A 19620-nucleotide genomic window follows, 5' to 3' on the forward strand; every position below is an offset into this window, starting at 1 on the left:
AGGCCTTTATGTGGTCATAAATCACACCAACTAGAAAGTAACACCAAGAAGGAACATTTATCTTTTATGAGCTATTATACTCTCAACACCACAAGGTTTCTTCTGTTATTTATTAACAAATTAGAGGATAATATGAGACCCAGGAGATAAGATATTCAGGCAGTGCTGAGAGAGTCTTTGGACTTTATCTAATATAATTATAATAAGGTGATGCTGGTAAGTGATTATGATCCTGACATTATAATAAAAACTACTTACCTTTGTACCCTCCTTTCCGGCAGCTCCTGGTAAACCATGCTCTCCCGGTGGTCCTGGTGGGCCTGGATGGCCTCTCTCTCCAGTTGGTCCTGTCTCACCAGATTTTCCCTGAAAACAACCAAATTGCACATTTAAACCCATATTTAAAAATATGCAGTCTAAAATAAATAGTCTTTCCTTAAGCATTAACTAATACATTATTGGCTGATCGTCTTACCTGTGGTCCAACAACACCTGGGGGACCAGGGGGTCCATTCTTGCCTTGGAAGCCCTGAAGAATAAGACAAGTCAGTCTGTGATATAGTAGAATACAAACATTAAGGTATTTAAAGACTTGATATAGTCTAGACCTCTCAACTTGTGCTGTGACTAGAACTCCAGTACTTCAGTGCTGAAATCATAGCATTTGACTGTGTTTTATGAATTTCTATCAGTATATCATGTTGGCTCTCAACTCACTGTGAAGTTATGCTGGCGTCTGCACCCCATAGTGGAAAATACTATATAATTAGTATTGTAATTAGTATCTCAATTAGTGAAATTGAGATTAAACGTGACTCACTGGCTCCCCTCTCTGGCCTGGATGACCTGGTAATCCATCTTTTCCAGGCGGACCCTGAGAAAGAAGTATTTTCTTTAGTGTAATAAAGTGACTGAATATAAACAGAGGTAAATTAGAGAATTACGTGCAAATAAGGCAAAAATGAAAAAGCAAATCAGAGAGCAGTACATGTTAGACCACTTACATTTGGCCCTTTAGGTCCTGGTTCACCATGTCTTCCCTGTGGACCTTGGGGACCCTAAACAATAACAACACATTCAAAACTAAACATAAATATTATTTATTTACTTATCCAATTGTGTTTTATTCAATTGATGATCTGTTTTGACAAAACTCTTTTTGAGGCTTTTACATATATGGTCTTATTTAGGTACTGTATATACATTATTATCCAAATGATTACCCGTTCTCCGAGAGATCCTGGAGGACCATCCTGTCCAGGAGAACCCTACCAGGTGAGCAATACAGAAGACAAGTAAAACAGTTATTCTATGACAACCTGAGCCACTCATATATTTTTAGCTTTCTGCCTGCCAACAAACTTTTAGCTTTCCCAAGATGGTCTTTGAGGGTGAGTGTAAACGGAAGCAGCCTCTGCTAGACAGAGGCTTCTCACTGCACCAGATGGCCTGTCATCTAGAAGTGAACTGCAACAACCAGTTCTAACTCAGTTGGTGCATTCATCCATGCTTTATGAGACAGCCAGGTGTGAGTGTATATAGTCTATGTGTAAGTGTATGGGCATAGGCCTTTGTTCGTTTGTTTATGTCAGTATGTGTGTGTGACTGTCAGTCTTAGCTCACTTTTTCTCCAGGCTTTCCTGTGGGTCCCTTTGCTCCTCTTCCCCCTCGGGTTCCCTGATGGAAAACAAACATGCTGATTAGCACGTGTAACTCATCGGAAGGTGCAAAACAAATGCTTAGTGATGTGAAAACACTGCAGAGGTGTAACAGGTGTACCACAGGTTGTGATAAACTGATGGTATCTAATTAGAGCATATACAGCTTTATATATTGAATAAAAAACATGGTACGTATAACACCAGTACTGTAGAATACTCACATTAGGACCTCTTTGGCCCCCAGGCCCTGACTGACCAGCTGGCCCCTGCATTGCAGAGATGAAAAGTTAATAATCACTATTTTACAATAACTTCTATAGAGAAAATTGCACATATATGGAAGCAGTCAGAATGTTATATAGATTAAAATGTCAGTACAGTCCTCACCCTTCGTCCTTTCTCTCCTGAGACCCCGGCCACACCAGGGAAGCCAAGTGATCCCTGGAGACACAAGTAGAGGTTAATCACCCTCGGCCTTCCATTCATCACACATTACCCCCAACGTCTCACTAACGTGTAATTAACTACTGCATCAAATTAGAGTAAATCTAATCCATGAGCCCAACACAGCCTTAAATACACCATTCATCAACATGTAATGAGTTGATGTCACTAATGAACTATTAATAAAATAGCCATTTTTTTAATAATCAATTTATCATCCTTTATTTTTAATCAGAGAGGAAACAGTCCGGCCAAAGACACACATCATGCTGGTTAAAACTCTGCTAAAGGAGTCACAGAACACATTAACTGACTGTCAGTGCTTAATCACCTTAGCCCCTTGTCTTCCTGGGTATCCTGGCAATCCAGGCACACCAAGTTTACCCTGTAGAGAGACCAAGAAAATAAGAGGGGAGGAAAAGAAACATTTAACTAAGATTTTTCATGACATACTGCAAACTGTGCATGTACCAAAACAGTGGGATATCTCTAAATTAATTCATATAGTGATTGCAGAAAGATCAAATGCAGTGGCAGTTTTGCCCGATGTACTATATGTGAGGGCAAGTTCAAGTTATTGAAATTTAATATTTCAATGATTTCAGAAAGTCAACTGAAAGGTGAACTAAAGGAATATAGTTGTACTATCTAATGTGGCTGTAGCAGATGCAGATTTAGATAAGAGTTTTTTTTATACTTTGCAGCCTATTTAATTTCCCTCTTCTCCTCCTTTGTGTCCTAACCTCGTCTTATAATGTAAATGTAATATTTTTTAAATTAACCTTCTCGCCAGCAATCCCAGGAGCTCCTGGATCTCCCAGTGGTCCTGCCTGGCCCTTTGGCCCCTCTGTTCCATCTTCTCCACGAGCACCAGGAGATCCATTATCTCCCTATAGTCGAGAATAAGAAAGGAAGGGAAACCACAATTTTTTTTTTTTTACTCAAATAGAGTCAGGTTTACTGAGAAAAATGATACTAAGGTGATTTAAGTGCACTCTCACCCTGTCTCCCTTTATGCCCATGTCCCCTTTGGACCCAGGGAAGCCATCTTCTCCCTGTGTGGCATTGAGGACAGGTGATGTGAAATGAAAGCTCTTTAATCACAAATGCCACCGTGATTTTATAATTCACCAAGTTGCCTTCCTCTTAAGTCACAATTAAACAAGTAGCGTGACAAAGACTAGCAATGTTTTCACTCACCTTCTCCCCTTTGCTCCCCTTTAGACCCCTAACTCCATCTGCTCCCTGTGAAAAAGTGGGAAAAACCACTTCACAAGAATATCACATCACTGACAGGCCTGCCCTCAAGAAAATACTCTGGACATCACATAGAAAAATAGCTGGTTGCCTGCATTTCCAAAAAAAAAAAAAAAAAAAAAAGAAAAGAAAACCTATCTTAGAAAACTGAAACAATTTGTAAGTGTGTATTTTCTTTTGACATAAGATTGCTCTGTTATTGAGCACTTTTTGACCTTACATTTATGTCATACTAATGATTACCAACAAGGCCAGACAACCAGATAAAATGCTAGTTGTGTGAATTTGACAAAAAACAAACACCAAGCAGAATGCCATGTCACATCAACCTTTCTTTATTTCAAAAGAACACAATAAAAATGGACTGCTCCACTCCTACGCACACACACTGCTCTACTCTGTCTGATGCTGACATTTCTCCTCTCCATCAAATGTTCCTCACTCTGTTGTTAGCAGTCCCCTTGAGAACTGAGGTGCTTTCCCTCCACCTGTCACCTGTCAGTCGTAGACTCAAACGGCTTGTCCGTCACAGATAGACAAACACGCAGCGTAAAATGTGCGACAGAATAAATATCTGAGTGGACATTACACCTGAGATCACGATGCACTCATGTCTCACCTTGACTCCACGGGTCCCTGGATACCCAACAGGTCCCTGAGCGCCTGATAAACCCTACATAAAAACAGGGAGCAACAGTATTTTCAGCAAGCAGCAGATAGCAAACCATGAATCATTGAGCAGTGCACTCAGTGACTGTGTCCTATTCCTTATTGACAGAATAAAAAAAGGAACTGGAAAAAGTGGATGATGCTGATGAGTGCATGCTGCTGAATCTAATGAACTAATGCTCTTGTTCAATAAGGATGATGACATCCTAGGAATACAATGAATATAATGATTGTGAGTGAGCCTTATTGTAGTCTAATGTGAGTGACTGAACTGTTACAATAGGTCGCAGGGAAAAGCATGATATTGCAATTTTGTTATGACAATACAGTAGACAAACCCAGATACTCAGTTACCCACTTGGATGCCTTTCTCTCCTGGGGGTCCTTCTCTCCCTGGGTGACCCTGAAGTAGAAAAACAGAAATCAGCTTTAATTGGCACTGCTGCACATGCATCATTATTGTATCTCTCTTTGATTTCTTAATGCAACCAACCACTGAAAAAGAGAAAAATCCAATGGGAATAAGAGTGAAGCACCATAAAAACAATGTGTCACAAACACTTGTACAACATTAAACAAAAATCGTTGTCTGACTTTGATCTAAAATATTTGGAGATGTCCAAAAAATGTTGTATCCCCTACTAGCAGACAGAAAGTGAGTTGTAACATTTTATCCTGTTGGTAACTTTAGATTAACTAAAATCCAGGGTGTGTATATATGTATAGCTTTAAGAATTATGTAAACCTATACACATTTGCATACACATACATTTTTTATTTTATTTTTTATTTATATAGCATTATATAATGAGCTTTTATTTTTAAAATTCTGTTCTGCAAGTGCAGCATCCTATAGTGCAAACATAGGTCATTTCAGTCTTTTGATAATCAGTTATTTGATGAATATAGGTTTTTACAAATAAACCAGTTGCTGCAGAGTTTTCATTCACCTTCAACTGTCATGTCAGTTGAGCACCAAGTTGACTGATCAAGTAGCTGCAGTACAATCAATCTGAATACGTACATACTCTAGGTGCATGAATATGTGCATATTTAAGTGTGTTTCTGCTAATGCCTGCACTTATCTATTTGTCTGTGTGTACTTACAGGAGGGCCATCAATGCCTGGTAGTCCTTGCATGCCTTGTTTCCCTTGAGGACCCTGTATAGAACAGATAGGGATATGAATACTGGAGTTGAGTTTCAAATACGATATAATACCTCATCTCATCCCTGAAAGATCTCATCCCCCATTGTTCCTCCTTTACATTTTGTATTTATAGCTAAGACCATTTTTCTTTTTTTTTTTCATTTTTTCAGTTTAGCCTCATGATGTGCAGTGGCCGCAGCCATCCCTAGTGTCTAGTATGCCTGTGTGTGTTTCTTGTGTATTGATTTTCTGTCCAGCCTTGTCTTGTCTGAATAGGTGCCAGAAGTGGCTGGGTCATTTTGTTCTGCTTACCCAGCCTCTCCTGGGTATGTGATGACAGGGGTCGTGAGGTCACAGCTTTAATTCTGAAATTAAGTGAGAGACATGCTACCTACCTTTTCTCCTGGCAATCCAATGGGACCCTGAGGACCAGGCAAGCCCTGAACCAGAACAAAGCATCAATCAGGTTAAGTGTCACAAGACTAGGAGAAGGCCAAAAGCTAAGCTTTTGGTCGGGTGTGTATGTTCGTTCCATGTGCTTTCCATGAAAGGCCTTTATATGCTTTATATATACAGGATAAATTCTACAGTTAAAATTACAGTTGTAGTAAAAAAAAAAAATCTAAATGTCGTCAGGTGTTGCACGTTTTATGTAATAAAAATTGAAAAAGGAGATAGTGTCTGTATCTGAGTAATATCAAATGTGTGTATGCAGGTGTTTATATGTGAGGACAGTTTTTTGTGAGGGTGCAGTACCTCTACTCCTGGATTTCCCTGTTGACCAGGTGGTCCAATCTCTCCAGGTGCACCCTGAGGAGAACAAACACTGGTAGTGACACACTCCGCACTGGTTAGCAGGTTCAGTAGTTGGCCATATTTAGCTACTCCAACTGGTGTTTCTCTATCCACATACTGATTTCAATCTAAACTTCTATCATTTTGATAGTCACTGGCAGTACAGTATATAATAACATCCAATAAAAATGTGTTCATGAAGGTGCCAGAACTGACCTGGTTACCCTTTGATCCTTGTACTCCATCAGTTCCACGAATACCCTGACAAAAATGCACGCATACAAGCCGTCAGAAAATACTGAATGAAAAGTCAGAGGTTGATCTAAAAAAGTGGAATAGCTTTGAATTTCACCGGTGTATTGATGAGTCTGTGCAATAGAGGATTTTTGAAAAGCTCTGATCTTTTAATCAAGGCTGTTGACTTACCGGTTGGCCAGGTGGGCCAGGTGGCCCCCTTGGCCCAACAAGACCCCGAGGACCCTGGAGACAAAACACAGCAAATAGTCAGCAGCTAACCTGCATTCATGATGAGATGGAGTGAGTGTGGAATACTAAATCATAAATCAGAACTAAGCACACAGAGAGAGACAAAAACAAGTAGAGACAGATAATGTATTTTAGTTTGTGTGTGTGTGTGTGTGCGCGCATCTGGCTTTGTGTGTGCTAGCCACGGAGACTGTGCTAGCCTATGTTTGCGCAAGTGTGTTTGTGTGCTCTGTTTTTGTCAGCCTCCCTCTTTGTAGGCTGGCCAAGCCACCTGTTCCAAAGCCACATCTGTGATCTCCTGGGAGGTGATTGATATGGAAATATAATCATTCAGGCCAGGATTTTATTGCTTCCCTCTCCGAATCACTCTCTTTTCTCTCTCCATCTCTCTTATCTTGTTCGCCACCAACCAGATTTCTGTCTCACTTTTCCCAGTGCTCCCGCTCTCTCATTAAAACAGCCAACTCTTCCCCTTTCCTGTGTTTTTGCACTTCGGCACAGCTTTCCTAACATGTCTTACAGCACTCCATTTCTTCCTGCAATGGGTGATCCATTTGGAGGGACAGAACCCCCGCTGAGTCCCAACTTCACCGAGTGATAGGACGATAGAGTGTGAGTCATAACCAATCAACCAGTGTGCACTGCAGAGATAGACAAGAAAAATGACTGCTTCTTCTGTAGTGCTCTGAAGAGCTCAATGATCATCTCTCATTGGTCTAGCATTACTTTGCAGGTAAAAATCCTTATGATAGAATGTAAATAGACTAGCATGCCATTGTACATTTTTGTGTAGCTGCATGACCTTTTCTCTATCAATGTTAGGTTAAATACTGTGGCACTGTAGCAATAATATGGTTTAACCAACATAGACTTTAATAGTTTTTGTAAATTGTAAAATGTTGTGCATTTTTTCAATTTTGCTAGTTCATGAACAGAACAACTTCCAGATGGTTGCTCATGCAAATCACTTGTGTCTGTGATTCTGCATAAACAAAAGGGTTTTGTGTTGGTGCATTTCTGGGAACTAAAAGCAGATGCCTGATTATTTAATGTAAAGAAACAACAAGCATCAAACATGTAAATATAGCAGAGTGTCGTGTGTATGTGTGTCCATTGTGAGAGAGGGTTACGTGCTTCTAGATGAGGTTACTCACAGGTTCACCTGGTTGTCCTCTTGGCCCCACAGGTCCATCAGATCCCTAAAATAACACAGAAGGAAACAAATTCAACACATGCATCTCATGCACCTGCCTGAGTCGACCTCAGGCGTGGATACATTTATAATCCCGCAGACATAATCTGTGAAATAGCTCATTAAAGAAATTCACAGCATGACAGGTAAGGCTCAACTATCCTCGAATAAAGACTAATAGATTGCTCTCTCAAACTTCACCCACCCACGTGCATGCAGTTACCAGAATTATCTTGACAGAGCTTCTATCCTTCATATTTTCAATTCTGTGTCCTGATGCACTGCCTAGCTTTCATGTCTTTTTCAAACCTTAATACTGAAGGAAATCAGGCCAGCAAAGTCAAATTTAAAAAAATTAAAAAACAAGAGTTTATGACTTCATTTCAGTAAAGCAGGCTTTGATCTGTGGCGCTTTACGATCTACATAGTTTGTGGAATTGATTCATTGATCTGGAAAGGATTTCGCTTTTAACCTTGTGTGATGGAAAGATGTGAAAGAACAAAGCACTGCTGCAGGATGTGTTTTTCAGAGCTTTGTTTGCTGCAAGTAAATTTTGGGAAGTACTTTGCACTCACCTTCTCTCCTGGTTCTCCAACAGGCCCAGAGGGACCAGGCTTTCCTCTGTCCCCCTACAAGAAAAAAGCATTAGCCACAAGTCTCAAGATATTCAGGACATCTGTTTATAACAGAGTAGCATTGAGCAGATGCTTTTTAGTGTACACTGTCATCACAGAAATCACAGCAATCATCATGATCATAATATGCAAATAAACATCTGCCATCTGATGTGCAAGGTATTTGTGAATTCTGTGTTGCGCGTAGTGTCTGGGTGACTAAATAAATACAGTGACAATGTCAAGTTACCAAGTCCAACTCACTTTGTGTCCCTTGTTTCCTGGGAGACCTGGCAGACCATCAAAACCCCTGTCACCCTAGAAGTAATAGAGAAGCAAGTGCATTAAACCCCGAAACAGACACACATACGGTAATGTGTAAACATTAGCAGAATTGTACTGAAAATCTCCCCTGGCAGAACCTCCCATCTGCTGTGAGTGTGTGTCAGGGAGAGGGAGCTTTCAGATTAGCTCTAGGTCTTCTAAAATGCTGCTTTGACTGATAAAGACTCTGCTGTTCTGTCAGACTCGGCATCAGGGGAGCCTGATTTATTTACTAAGCTCTTCCTGAAGCTGTTAGGTATTGACTTGCTTCATTGTCAGTACATATAATAAGCTGTAGGCTGCTGATATCTAAAGGCTTATAGTTGCAAGTGGAGATAGTTGCTTATCATAGTAGACATTACTGCCAAAACATGTATGTTTTTCTCATATTCATAGAAAGAGGAAAAAGCATTCAGGGAAACTCACCACCATTAGTAACATAGTTTAATAGCTGTTAATGCATAGTATTCATACAAATATCAAGTCAAGCTTGTCCAAGTCCACATAAGAGGTCAGGATGTAAATACTCGGCTGGGACAAAAATATATTTGGGTTCTTCGTGCAGCTCATTCGGATGTGACTATTACCACTGCAATGCAGTGAGGTCTTAAAGAGCTTACCTTAGAGCCTGTTTCACCTGGAGTTCCACGGCCCCCATCCACTCCTGCATGTCCCTATGAGATACACAATGCAGTTGAAATAGGTTCTGCTTTACAATATGCTGTTAAAACAAGATGCAGAGGTTTTGAAAAAACAGCAATACTAAGATGTCTCACTCTCTTTCCTGGTTTTCCATTAATTCCAGGAAGGCCTGGCAACCCACGTGGTCCCTTTGATGAAGGAACAGAGCAAGACAAAAGGAATAGGTGTGAAAAGGAAAACAAGAAGACAAAACGAAATCAATAGTGTGACAAAAAAAAAAAAAGTAGTATGATGGAAACTGATAGAGACAGTGATAGAAATAGTCTTACAGGAGGGCCAGTTTCTCCACGGTCTCCTTTGAGCCCAGTAGAACCAGGAACACCCTGCAAAATAAAAGCTAAATGTTATTGAAGGATAGCATGATGTACAGCAATTCACCTCTTTAATATTCAACACAAAAAAAATGCAAATGTCGTGAGAACAAATCATCATGAAACCTGTTTATTTTTGAAAAATTTTATTAGATAAAAGCAGATTCCACCTGCGATGAGAACATACAGAAATAACAATGAGGTTAGGGTAAGCATAGAGTTTGTGCCTACTCAGCCAGAATGCAAATATGAGGTTAAAAGTTGCAAGAGCCTTGAGTCAAGGTCATCATACGTATTGAGTCAAAGTCAGCAGAGTGCCTTACCAGTGGCCCTGGTTGCCCTGTGAGACCAGTTGGACCTGGAGGTCCCTTCATTGACAGCTGCAAGAAAACATAACTGAGTGGATTTATATATTCTGCTCAAGGTACCATATGGATTTTAATATGCACTGAAATGAATATCAGCATATCATGAAAATGTCATCAGCCACTGATGTTTTAATTTGGCATCATGACAACAAACTACATGTTCCTGTGAATTGTACCTGGGTCTGTTGCAGGATAGCTTGTGCTTGTGCCTCCTGAGGAGACACTGCTGGACCCTTTTGAGAATCACCTCCATACTGAAACTGAAGGCAATGAGAAGGGGGTGTCAGTTCCCATTACAGGATTCAGCAAATGTAAATTAAGTTCAATCACACAGCCCCCCCTTGTGGCTACACCGCTACAGCACACTGGGAAAAGGCGTGCTCTGTGTGTGTTTGCATCTGTGAAAGCATGCATGAGTGTGCTTTCAGGTCTTACTGGTAGCATCAGCAGGGTTCCTGGAGGACCTGGTATTCCATCAGCCCCGGCAAGACCAGGACGTCCTTGTGGACCCTGAACAGAGTGGACAGGGAAAGAGATAAACGGGTTAGTCAGCAGTATAGTATATATATGTGTTTGTGTGAGAGTGAATCTAAACATTCCTGTTACCTAATCTCTATAAAAACAACCTTTGCTTTATTTTCCACAGGGATATTAATAACATATATGCATTCATTTTGATATATATATAGCTTATGATTTGTAATTGTTGTAATAATGGTGTAATAATCTATGCCATTAGAGAATCAGCAATAAATTTAGTTGGGGTTAAGACTGGTTATTTTAATTCACACGGCAGGTTCAAAATTTTTCTACCTGAATTCTTAAATGTCTATAGGATCTCCTCATGAGTAATAGTAGCAAATCTTTAAAGACAAGAGCGAATGTGTCTAAGCATGTTGAGGTCTCATCAACTCATAAAAACCATCAGCTACTGGGAAATAACAGAGCATCTGTCTGTGTGTGTGTGTATGTGTGTTCCATTGTGATGAATCATGAAGAAATACACTTATCCACACACAACACACAAAATTAGGAATTCAGGTCAAACATGTGTGAGTCAACATCCGGCCCTGAAGTTCAGCAGATTCAGTTTAGTGAACCAAGCCATTGTGATCCCATGGACATGTTTCAAACTGGGGTCACAGTCAAATCCACAGCTCTGTCCCTCAGGGGAAAGAGTCAGACTGAGGTTAAACTGACCCACTGGACATCCAACTTGGTCCCAAACCACACTCACTATTTCACCAGGATCTCCCCTGGGTCCTTGAGGGCCCATTGGTCCGGCTGAGCCAGCAAGACCCTGTGAAGGAAAAATTCACAGCAGTCAAATAAACACTAAAGAACAATACAATATTGCCACTTGAGAAATAAGTCTTCTATCCCACATTCTAGCTTTTCAAAAGCTTAACACTAATATTGTTCTGAGTAGATTGTTTTGAATTAAAATCTTTTCACTTTGTAATGATGCACTTTCAATAGTCATTTCATTTAGTGGCGACTAAATGATGGTGGGTTTATGAATACCAGCTATAAAAAAGAAAACCACCAACTAAAAGTATAATCAATCTTTCACAAAGTACCATCTTGCTTAGCAACATACAGTAGAGTAATTCAACTGTATTTTTAGGTGCCAAAGCCCTGTTTCCTTTTCTGAAAACACCAGCAGTTGCATCCTGCTGGCTAGAATACAACCTTGTCATCGTTCACATTATGCCACATCTTGTACAACAGTCATTAGCTCCATTTTCTTCTGTTTTCAGACAGAAAAGAGCCTTACCTCTGGCCCTGGCAGACCTGGAGGTCCTTCCACTAATGTACCCTGGAAACAAGCACAGATAAAATAGAATGTACATTAGGTGAGTATCATCTCATTGTCATGCTCATACCCAAAGCGATTAGACTAGTCATTAAATGGCTCTAGCTGCTCACCGGTTCAATAATAGCTGGCTCTCCCTTCTGGCCTTTCTCTGCTCTGAGCCTAGCCTGAGAAGGTGAAACAGATGAATAGATGTGAACTGTTTGAAATCACTTGACACAGCAAACTAAAGATGTGACCCACTTGATGTATGAGCTCACTATAAAATTTACCTCTCCATCCCACACCTGTGCTCTTTCCCGCTCTGCAAAGTCAAAGCCATCGTCATATGTTTCGTACTCTTCATACTCTGTATCTGTGTCATTTTTGTTATCTTCATATTCAAGCACCTGTTAAGCGATGAAAACCCTATTAGTGACAGGCATGGTGAATAGAAGGAATACCCTGTGCCGAAGTGAAGACATTTCTTGTATTTGCGTTTAACCTACCTCGTATTCAGTAATATTTGGGCCCACTGTTACCGTGGAAACTGAGATATCATCATCATAGAGGTGGCCATAAAGGTCATGTCCATACTCCTCCACTACTGGCTCCTTCACTGGCTTGTCCCCCTGTAAGCCAACACACAGACCTAAATGAGTCACAGCAAAGATGAACCAGGAGACACCGAATGCTCCTCATTATTGCACAGTAAAGGCACATTTTGTAATGTATTAAAAGAATGTTAGCAAAGCAAGTGGATTTTATGGGAGTGTGTTGGTTACTCAGAACACAGTTTGACAGTTGTGCAGTTAATTACTATGCTGGAGTGTAATTAGCTGATGGACTACATGAGAATCATGTGGCAGCATGGCAGAGACTGCAATGGCTATAGAAATAGCGTGCACATGAAAAATTAGTTTACTTGGCAAACGATAAACCTGAAGGAGACATACAGAAATATAGCTTGTTTGTTGCTGTCAGAACTTAAAGCTTAATTGGATTTTACAATACACACTTGCTATGCAATTTTGGTAACAACATATGCAGTTTGATGTAAATAATTTACATGGTATCTGAGCATAATCAAATATTTTACTATTCAATATTCACCATAAACTGTAAACAAAATATTCATTATGTAAATTCACAGAGAAACATATACTGTGGTACAGACCATGCATACCATCCTTTTGGGATATGCTGTATGCATGTGTTAGTACGTGCTCTACAACGGCGCACAGCCAAAAGGCCTATAGTGAGACTATAAAAACTTCTCATTTAAGATGCATTCTCTGGGTTTTCTGCTGGGAGTGTAAAGGAGGTGACGATGAGGATGATGCTGGTTAGTGGTGGTGGAAAGCAACTGGAGAGGTACGAGGTGCTCACTATGGTTAGGAGATATTAGGGGAGTGATCAAAATGGAAAATGGCAGGAGGGGTGGGGAAGGAGGGAAAATTTTTCTACCTCCACATTAACCACTGATTCAGGCAATGCACTGGGTACCAGAGCGGGGACCTCCGGTGTGGAATCAGGTTCATGTGTGGGCATCTCCATGAGGGTCTTTTCAAACACTTCAGTGGGATTAGCAGTTTCTAGGTTTGTGGCCTGGAAGGATTCTTGGGATAGATACGCTGGTGTGGTTGCAGAGACTCTGAGGAAGCCATCCTCAAGAATCTCCTCTTCATCTTTTTTCTTTCTGGATCCCTTCTTGCCCTTGCCTTTGCGTTTACCTTTGCCTTTGCCTTTAGAGCCTTTGTCTCTCTTCTTTTTGTTTTTCCTGTCCTTCTTGGAGACCTCCTTCAGTTCATCTGGCTCACTATTTTGCATCAAGGCATCAGACAAAAGTTCTGAGTTCTTTTATGAAAAAGACGAATGCAAGATGAGGGCACAGGTGGAGGATAGAGAAAAAAAAACATGGTTGTGAATGGAAAAAAAAACAGTAAAGGAAATTGCCTGCAAAAGGAAAGTAAGGCAGTGCATACAGATTCTGTGACAACCTTATAGGGTCAGACACCCACTGTGATTCTCTGCAAGCTGGTAAAAACCTAAGGCAAACATGAAATGAGAAAGAACAAACAAATCTAGAGTTGTTTCCTCTTAGTCAAAGCAGAAGAAATATTTGCTTGTGTGACCAGGGGTCACTCTGTCTTTGTTCCTACAGAGGTGCTAATATTTATTGTGGCAAGTGAGCAAACATGGACTATGTCATTCTAAAGAGTGATATCCATTGCATTTCAATGATATGAATGTCCTGTGAAATTATGCTGAAAGCCCAGTCTGCGAAAGACATCAATGATGTGATTTAGATCCACTTGTAAACAAGGTCAGTGTGTAAGGGAGAATGATGAGAAGTAGGTCAGTGGGGTGACAGATGTGGACATGCTCTGGATTCAGAGCTCTTTGCTCAGCTGTAGTTCTGTGAAAGCCAGCTGGATGACTGTTTAAATGGTCTTCCATGACCATTAATGAACTGTCCCTGCAGCATTACCAAAATGTGTGTACAGACACACATGATCTCACTTAAGTGTGTACACATATGAGCAAATGAACTTTCATATATAAAAAAAAAATAGGTCGATACATAGTAGATTTAAGTGTTGAGTTAAAACAGTATATTCCTTGAAGCCCTGCCCCCCACACATCTCTGCCTGCCTTCCTTTAGCTGCCTCTTCCATCTTTATCTCTATCTTTCACACACCACCAAAGAAATATACAGTAATTCATATCCATGATTGATTCAATATTTTATACACGCCTTGAGGAAGGGAAGAGCTATTATATCATGTCTGAGTTATAGGCTTCCCGATGTGTGTGTGTGTATGTCCCTTGCCAAAAGAACACCTGAGCTTCACTGCTGGCTGCATTTGAAAGAAGACACTTCTTCTTTGACTGATGGCCTATTCTGTCTTAATCTCTCAAGTCTGTTTTTGCAACCACTCACTACATTTCCACTGTACTCGGACCTCTCCGTGGCTGGGGCTGACGTCTACTCGTAAATTATTTGATCAAGAGTCTCTGAGACACATAGCTCTATTGATAGGTGTATTTGTGCTCTGTTTCTCTGGCTGTGAAGCAAGGATTTCTGCAGGCCTACTTTAGCAGCCAGAAGGACCTGGCATGAGTGCAAGAAGTATATGTTCATTATACAGCTGAAACCTTATTATAAAACCTGTTTTCATGCCTTTTCTTTCAAATAACAATACAAGCCCCCCTCTGCAGTTAATAAAGGTGACCTAAAAATATGCCTCAACTCATCAGCTGTCAAAGAATTGCACAAACAATTGTATGGTTATTTTCTAGTAGGCATTGGCTCTTTGTGGTGACAGTACTAACCTCCTGCAGGTTCAGGGCTTGGCTGTTGTAGGGCAAAGCAGAGTCACATTCTGGTATGTAGTCTACACAGTAGTTGGCAGCAATCTGGGGGTCCTCCACAATAAGTAGCTGCTGAATATCTCCCTGAAATAAACAAGAAAGCAGATGGAAAGATAGACGAGAGTCATGTTATAAAGACAGGAATACAGGAACAGAAGTACTTTATTGAAGCACCAACAAAAACGGAGTAGCTGTTTCTGCACAATGAAGATAGTCATTTTGCAAGAAAACAGACCTCATAAAACACACTACAATACTGCAGACACTATGAGAACAACAAAGCTGACTCAATACCTAGATGTAACGAAAGGTTTAAAACAATGGCATCATCAAACCATTACTATTGGTACAATTGCTGCTGACTATTGTTTCTCTGTGTTCCTGTAACTTCCTGGGGGGCCTGCCTGTGTATATGCAAAACAGTCAAACAGATCTTTCTCACCCACTGTTAGGACATTTCACTTCCCATCCTGCCCTGGGAGTCTAACCACCATGTATATACAAACATGCAAAAAAATAACATGATTAACAATGCTTTTGGCCAAAATAACTATTACTATAACTGATAAGCATTTGTCATTTTTCTTTATTTTTTTATAGGTTGGATAAAGAGTTAAAATAATATCCAGCATATTAATTAATAATCAGCAAGGAGCATGGTTAAAACTCTCTGAGGCACAAGTCTGAAAGTAATTCAATATAAACAGAATTTAGACAGCCCCATAGGAGAGTGTTTGATAAGCTTTAGATTACATTACTTTAGTACATCAGAAATGAAAAGAGTTGTTATCCACATATTATTTTTCCATCTGTTATGGCTGAAAGCCAGTGTCAAGCAAGTGAAATTACAGAACTCTAGAGTGACAGAGAGCAGGAAAACAAAAACAGGGGGTTTAAACAATCTAATCCAATCTCAATTTGGGATCAAAAGCAACGTTTTCTTGCCTAGTTGTGGCTCTCTCCTCTAGAAACACACTGAGTAAAGTGTTGCCCAAACCCATGTGTGCGCCACCATTCTCTAGTTAGGATGGGTCAAGGACATCTGGAGAGTCCATATGAGGGTGTGCTGTAAAGGAAAACACCTCAGCTGAATCCACAAATTTCTGATTCACAAACATCCTGCATAAGGCCGCACATGGCTCTATTGGCACAGGTTCACTAGGGTTTCATAGTGACCCCCTTAGCTTTCCCCTTGTTTCTGCAGTAAGGTGCTCAGTGAGCAGCTAGCACACTTAACTAAACTTCGTATGAGACACTGTCTAGTAATTTTCACTGCCTTAATCAGCACCTAATCTCTAATAAAAAACTTGCATTCTTGTGTGAGCCACAAGCTTATGTGGATGAAGGAGCAAGTTTATAAAAAACATAATGAAACTGTGTTTTGAAGCTCCTCATTAGTTTTAAGAGGAATGGACACTCAGGATTAACAAAAAACATCTGACCAACATTAGACATAAGTCCTCACAATGGCTAACTATGACTTAACAGGACCTTGACCAGCTGAATGTGCTTCTCTGATTTGTACCATAAATCGATGGGGGTTGCTGAGCATTCAAATAAAGCTGCTCTTTAATGATATGCTTGACAAGTCATGGTTTCAACACACTTGTAACAGTGAGCCAAAAACATTTCTTATTTTCAGCACTACTTGAGCGGAAAGGGATCTGAATTTCATAACAAATAAACACTGGGCTGGATCTTATCTAAGCAGTCAGCGTGTTGAAGGTACATACATAGGGCACACAATGGCCAAGTAGGGGCACAACCAGACTTGAGGACAGTTTGATGTTTGCTTTACTGCAAATGTAAGCTGAGTGTTGAGTTTCAACAAACTACAAACTTTTGTAGTTATTTGTAGGCAATCTGGAAGCAATAGAGACATTAGTGGCTGACCACGCTCCCCATGCTCCCACGCTGAGCTCCCACGCTGGGAGAACTGGGCCGGAACACTGGCCTCCTCCCCCAGAACCAGGGCCTGGGAACAGAGGCCCAGAGGTCAGACTGCTTAATCACTTCTCCCGTGGTACCCAGCCTGACCTGAGGTCTGATTTTTACATACATATTTATAACTATAAATACAGACGGGCTCACACTGAAGCTCATATTTTGCCATCATGAGGAAATATTTGACTCATTTCAGTTACTTTTGTAACTGTTCTAGAGGAAACAAGATATTAGGAGTCAAGTGCAGAAATTAAATGCAAACAGAATTAAAAACATTATCGCAATGACCTCAAAATGTGCATGATTAAACTGAAGGATGGAGATGATCAGTGGACTGTCTGAAGGGTAATCTTCATCACCACACGTACTGTGTCATCATCATAATTCTTCACAAATAAGGGCATGGGAGTGCTTTTGGAGTATAGCCAAACATTTCCATTGCTCATGAGAAGGGAAATTTATAGATCCCACAAGGAGACACATTTCTTAGCTGAAGTGGTACATAAAGGCATTTAAAAACTGGAAAGCTGAGATGGAAGTTGAAAGCAACATGGGTGGGGCAACTGAAATTAACTTAGGACATAGGGAAAGTAACCTGGACAGAATTAGGGAGGTAGTCACTGACTACTCACACAGAACACACACACCTAAAGTTGGTCAGTGTTTTAGGCCCAATGACCTATGTCATTGTCCTGGTGAAAGTGTAATGGCTATGGTTCTCTGTCTCTCAGGCCTATGGAGAGGGTTAACAAAACTCCTTCTATATTTGCTAAAGTATATTTATAGTATGTTGACTTGTGGGGTATTCTTGGGACACAGAAGGAGAGGCTTGGGAAGGTGGTCAACTCTGAGCTTAACTGTTCCTCAGTCCTCTCTCTGCTTCCTTTTCTTTCCTGCTCTATGGCTGAGCACATACAGAACCTTGAGGGCATGGCAGGAGAAGAAGCTTGAGTTGATTTCTATTTCATGCTGTGGGTGAGAGATTTAGAGTGAAGCCTCATTGGGAATGACAGTGGTGCAGGGGTTGCATATTGTTATGGGAAGCACAGAGAATGACTCATGCAATGAGGGTTGCTGCACTGAAAAAAAAAAAAGAGGAACTGGAATCACTCCCTGCATATTGATAAGAAGTGCACTTCAACTTCAAAAGGATCTAATGGTCACATTTTCCAGGTAGGAGCAATTTGAAATGCATAAGCAGTAATCTTATCTCTGATACGCATCGTCTGCTACTGAGTGATAAAAGCCCGACATGTGCAGCAACATGACCAAACAGTCAAAAGGTTTCTTGACATCCAGAGATGCAGAGATGGCCTTTCAAATTCCCAACATCACATCTATAGCCTAAAGATCTGGCTGACAAATTCAAAAAGCAGAGAGAATGTGTCATTTTTTGGCTTTGTAGTAGAAATGATGAGGCCGGGCATGTCTGAACAACACAACCACCTACACCCCCCCTATCCACACTGCTTTGTTTCTACAGCACTTGAATGACAGGGGATCCCTGTCAACTTACAGCTATTTGAACCAGAAATGCCACAGTATGAAAAAGACTTTATACTACACTTACTCCACCATTTCACCTACATATGGTGGTTGAAAAACTGTTGCAGTTTGTCATTGGTTACTTCAGTTATACAGCCATTGAAACTAGTAATCCTAATCTAATCTAATCACTTTCCTCTACTGGTTGTACTTAGCAGCAGCAGTACCATTAAAATTAACTTCAGTTTGGTTCATAGTTAAGTGTAATACAAATAAATAAAAAAAGAAGATAAATGTAAATGAAAACAGGGACTTCCCCCTAGTGTGCTTTGTCAGATGATTCAGCTAATATGTATTATATATTACTCCAGTGTAAGTCTCCCATGGTTTTATATACAGACATAATAGCGTTAGGTGTACACAATTCTAACCATTATTTGCTTCTTTTGTCTACTTCAACATAGAAGCGCACAAAAAACACACTTTTTGGCAATCAGTTGTGTTATTTGGCCACTATATGTGATAATTTCCAAAACAGACCTGCTGAAACGTTGGATAGTTATAATTAAAAATAGAACTGAGTTAAACAATGGTTTGATACACAAATAAAACACTGTGTTTTCAGAAGTTTTCACAACTTCACAACTTCCTACCTCAAATACATCTTCATCCAGCAATCTCGTCCCAAACACAGTGATACCCTCTGTGCTGACTACAGCATTGTCCCCTCTCAGCAGATCCAGGGTGTCTACTCTCTGACAGTCCAAGTAGAGGGTCACAGACTTGTCCTGCACACTGTAGGCTATCCTGTGCCATCTGATAGACAAAAAGAAGTGCACCCTTACATGGAGGTATTGTGAAAATCTATTAGTGGGATTTATTTTGTGTCTGTAGATAAATCTGTTGCCCAGCAGAATTGGCAATCCAATTTTTTTTTTGGCAAAGTCAAGCAAACCAAAAGTGCCTTTGAGCTAAAGACTGCGAATGATTGATTTACTTTACAGCATTTATCAGGTCAAAGCATTGCAATAGGTGTTTCACAAGCATC

The 19620-nt window shown here is 40.4% G+C and overlaps 1 protein-coding gene across 1 annotated transcript in view; it reads right to left on the bottom strand.

Annotated features, from left to right (window-relative positions):
* col5a3a (collagen, type V, alpha 3a) overlaps positions 1-19620 on the bottom strand; it is a 43221-nt gene that overhangs the window by 13492 nt on the left and 10109 nt on the right. Inside the window, exons 4-39 of the mRNA XM_026325027.1 lie at positions 19226-19388; positions 15105-15227; positions 13236-13625; positions 12278-12400; positions 12062-12178; positions 11903-11956; positions 11751-11792; positions 11211-11273; positions 10409-10483; positions 10150-10233; positions 9929-9985; positions 9564-9617; positions 9369-9422; positions 9213-9266; positions 8533-8586; positions 8230-8283; positions 7616-7660; positions 6402-6455; positions 6192-6236; positions 5937-5990; positions 5576-5620; positions 5139-5192; positions 4390-4434; positions 3982-4035; positions 3306-3350; positions 3107-3160; positions 2888-2995; positions 2437-2490; positions 2049-2102; positions 1883-1927; positions 1624-1677; positions 1224-1268; positions 1005-1058; positions 821-874; positions 476-529; positions 259-366 (exon numbers count right to left, since the gene is read on the bottom strand). Of these exons, the coding sequence (XP_026180812.1) occupies positions 259-366; positions 476-529; positions 821-874; positions 1005-1058; positions 1224-1268; positions 1624-1677; positions 1883-1927; positions 2049-2102; positions 2437-2490; positions 2888-2995; positions 3107-3160; positions 3306-3350; positions 3982-4035; positions 4390-4434; positions 5139-5192; positions 5576-5620; positions 5937-5990; positions 6192-6236; positions 6402-6455; positions 7616-7660; positions 8230-8283; positions 8533-8586; positions 9213-9266; positions 9369-9422; positions 9564-9617; positions 9929-9985; positions 10150-10233; positions 10409-10483; positions 11211-11273; positions 11751-11792; positions 11903-11956; positions 12062-12178; positions 12278-12400; positions 13236-13625; positions 15105-15227; positions 19226-19388 (2686 nt within the window). The remainder of the gene's footprint in view (positions 1-258; positions 367-475; positions 530-820; positions 875-1004; positions 1059-1223; positions 1269-1623; positions 1678-1882; positions 1928-2048; positions 2103-2436; positions 2491-2887; positions 2996-3106; positions 3161-3305; positions 3351-3981; positions 4036-4389; positions 4435-5138; positions 5193-5575; positions 5621-5936; positions 5991-6191; positions 6237-6401; positions 6456-7615; positions 7661-8229; positions 8284-8532; positions 8587-9212; positions 9267-9368; positions 9423-9563; positions 9618-9928; positions 9986-10149; positions 10234-10408; positions 10484-11210; positions 11274-11750; positions 11793-11902; positions 11957-12061; positions 12179-12277; positions 12401-13235; positions 13626-15104; positions 15228-19225; positions 19389-19620) is intronic.

The sequence above is a fragment of the Mastacembelus armatus genome, chromosome 8 (assembly GCF_900324485.2).
Source record: "Mastacembelus armatus chromosome 8, fMasArm1.2, whole genome shotgun sequence".
Classification (NCBI taxonomy): Eukaryota; Metazoa; Chordata; class Actinopteri; order Synbranchiformes; family Mastacembelidae; genus Mastacembelus; species Mastacembelus armatus.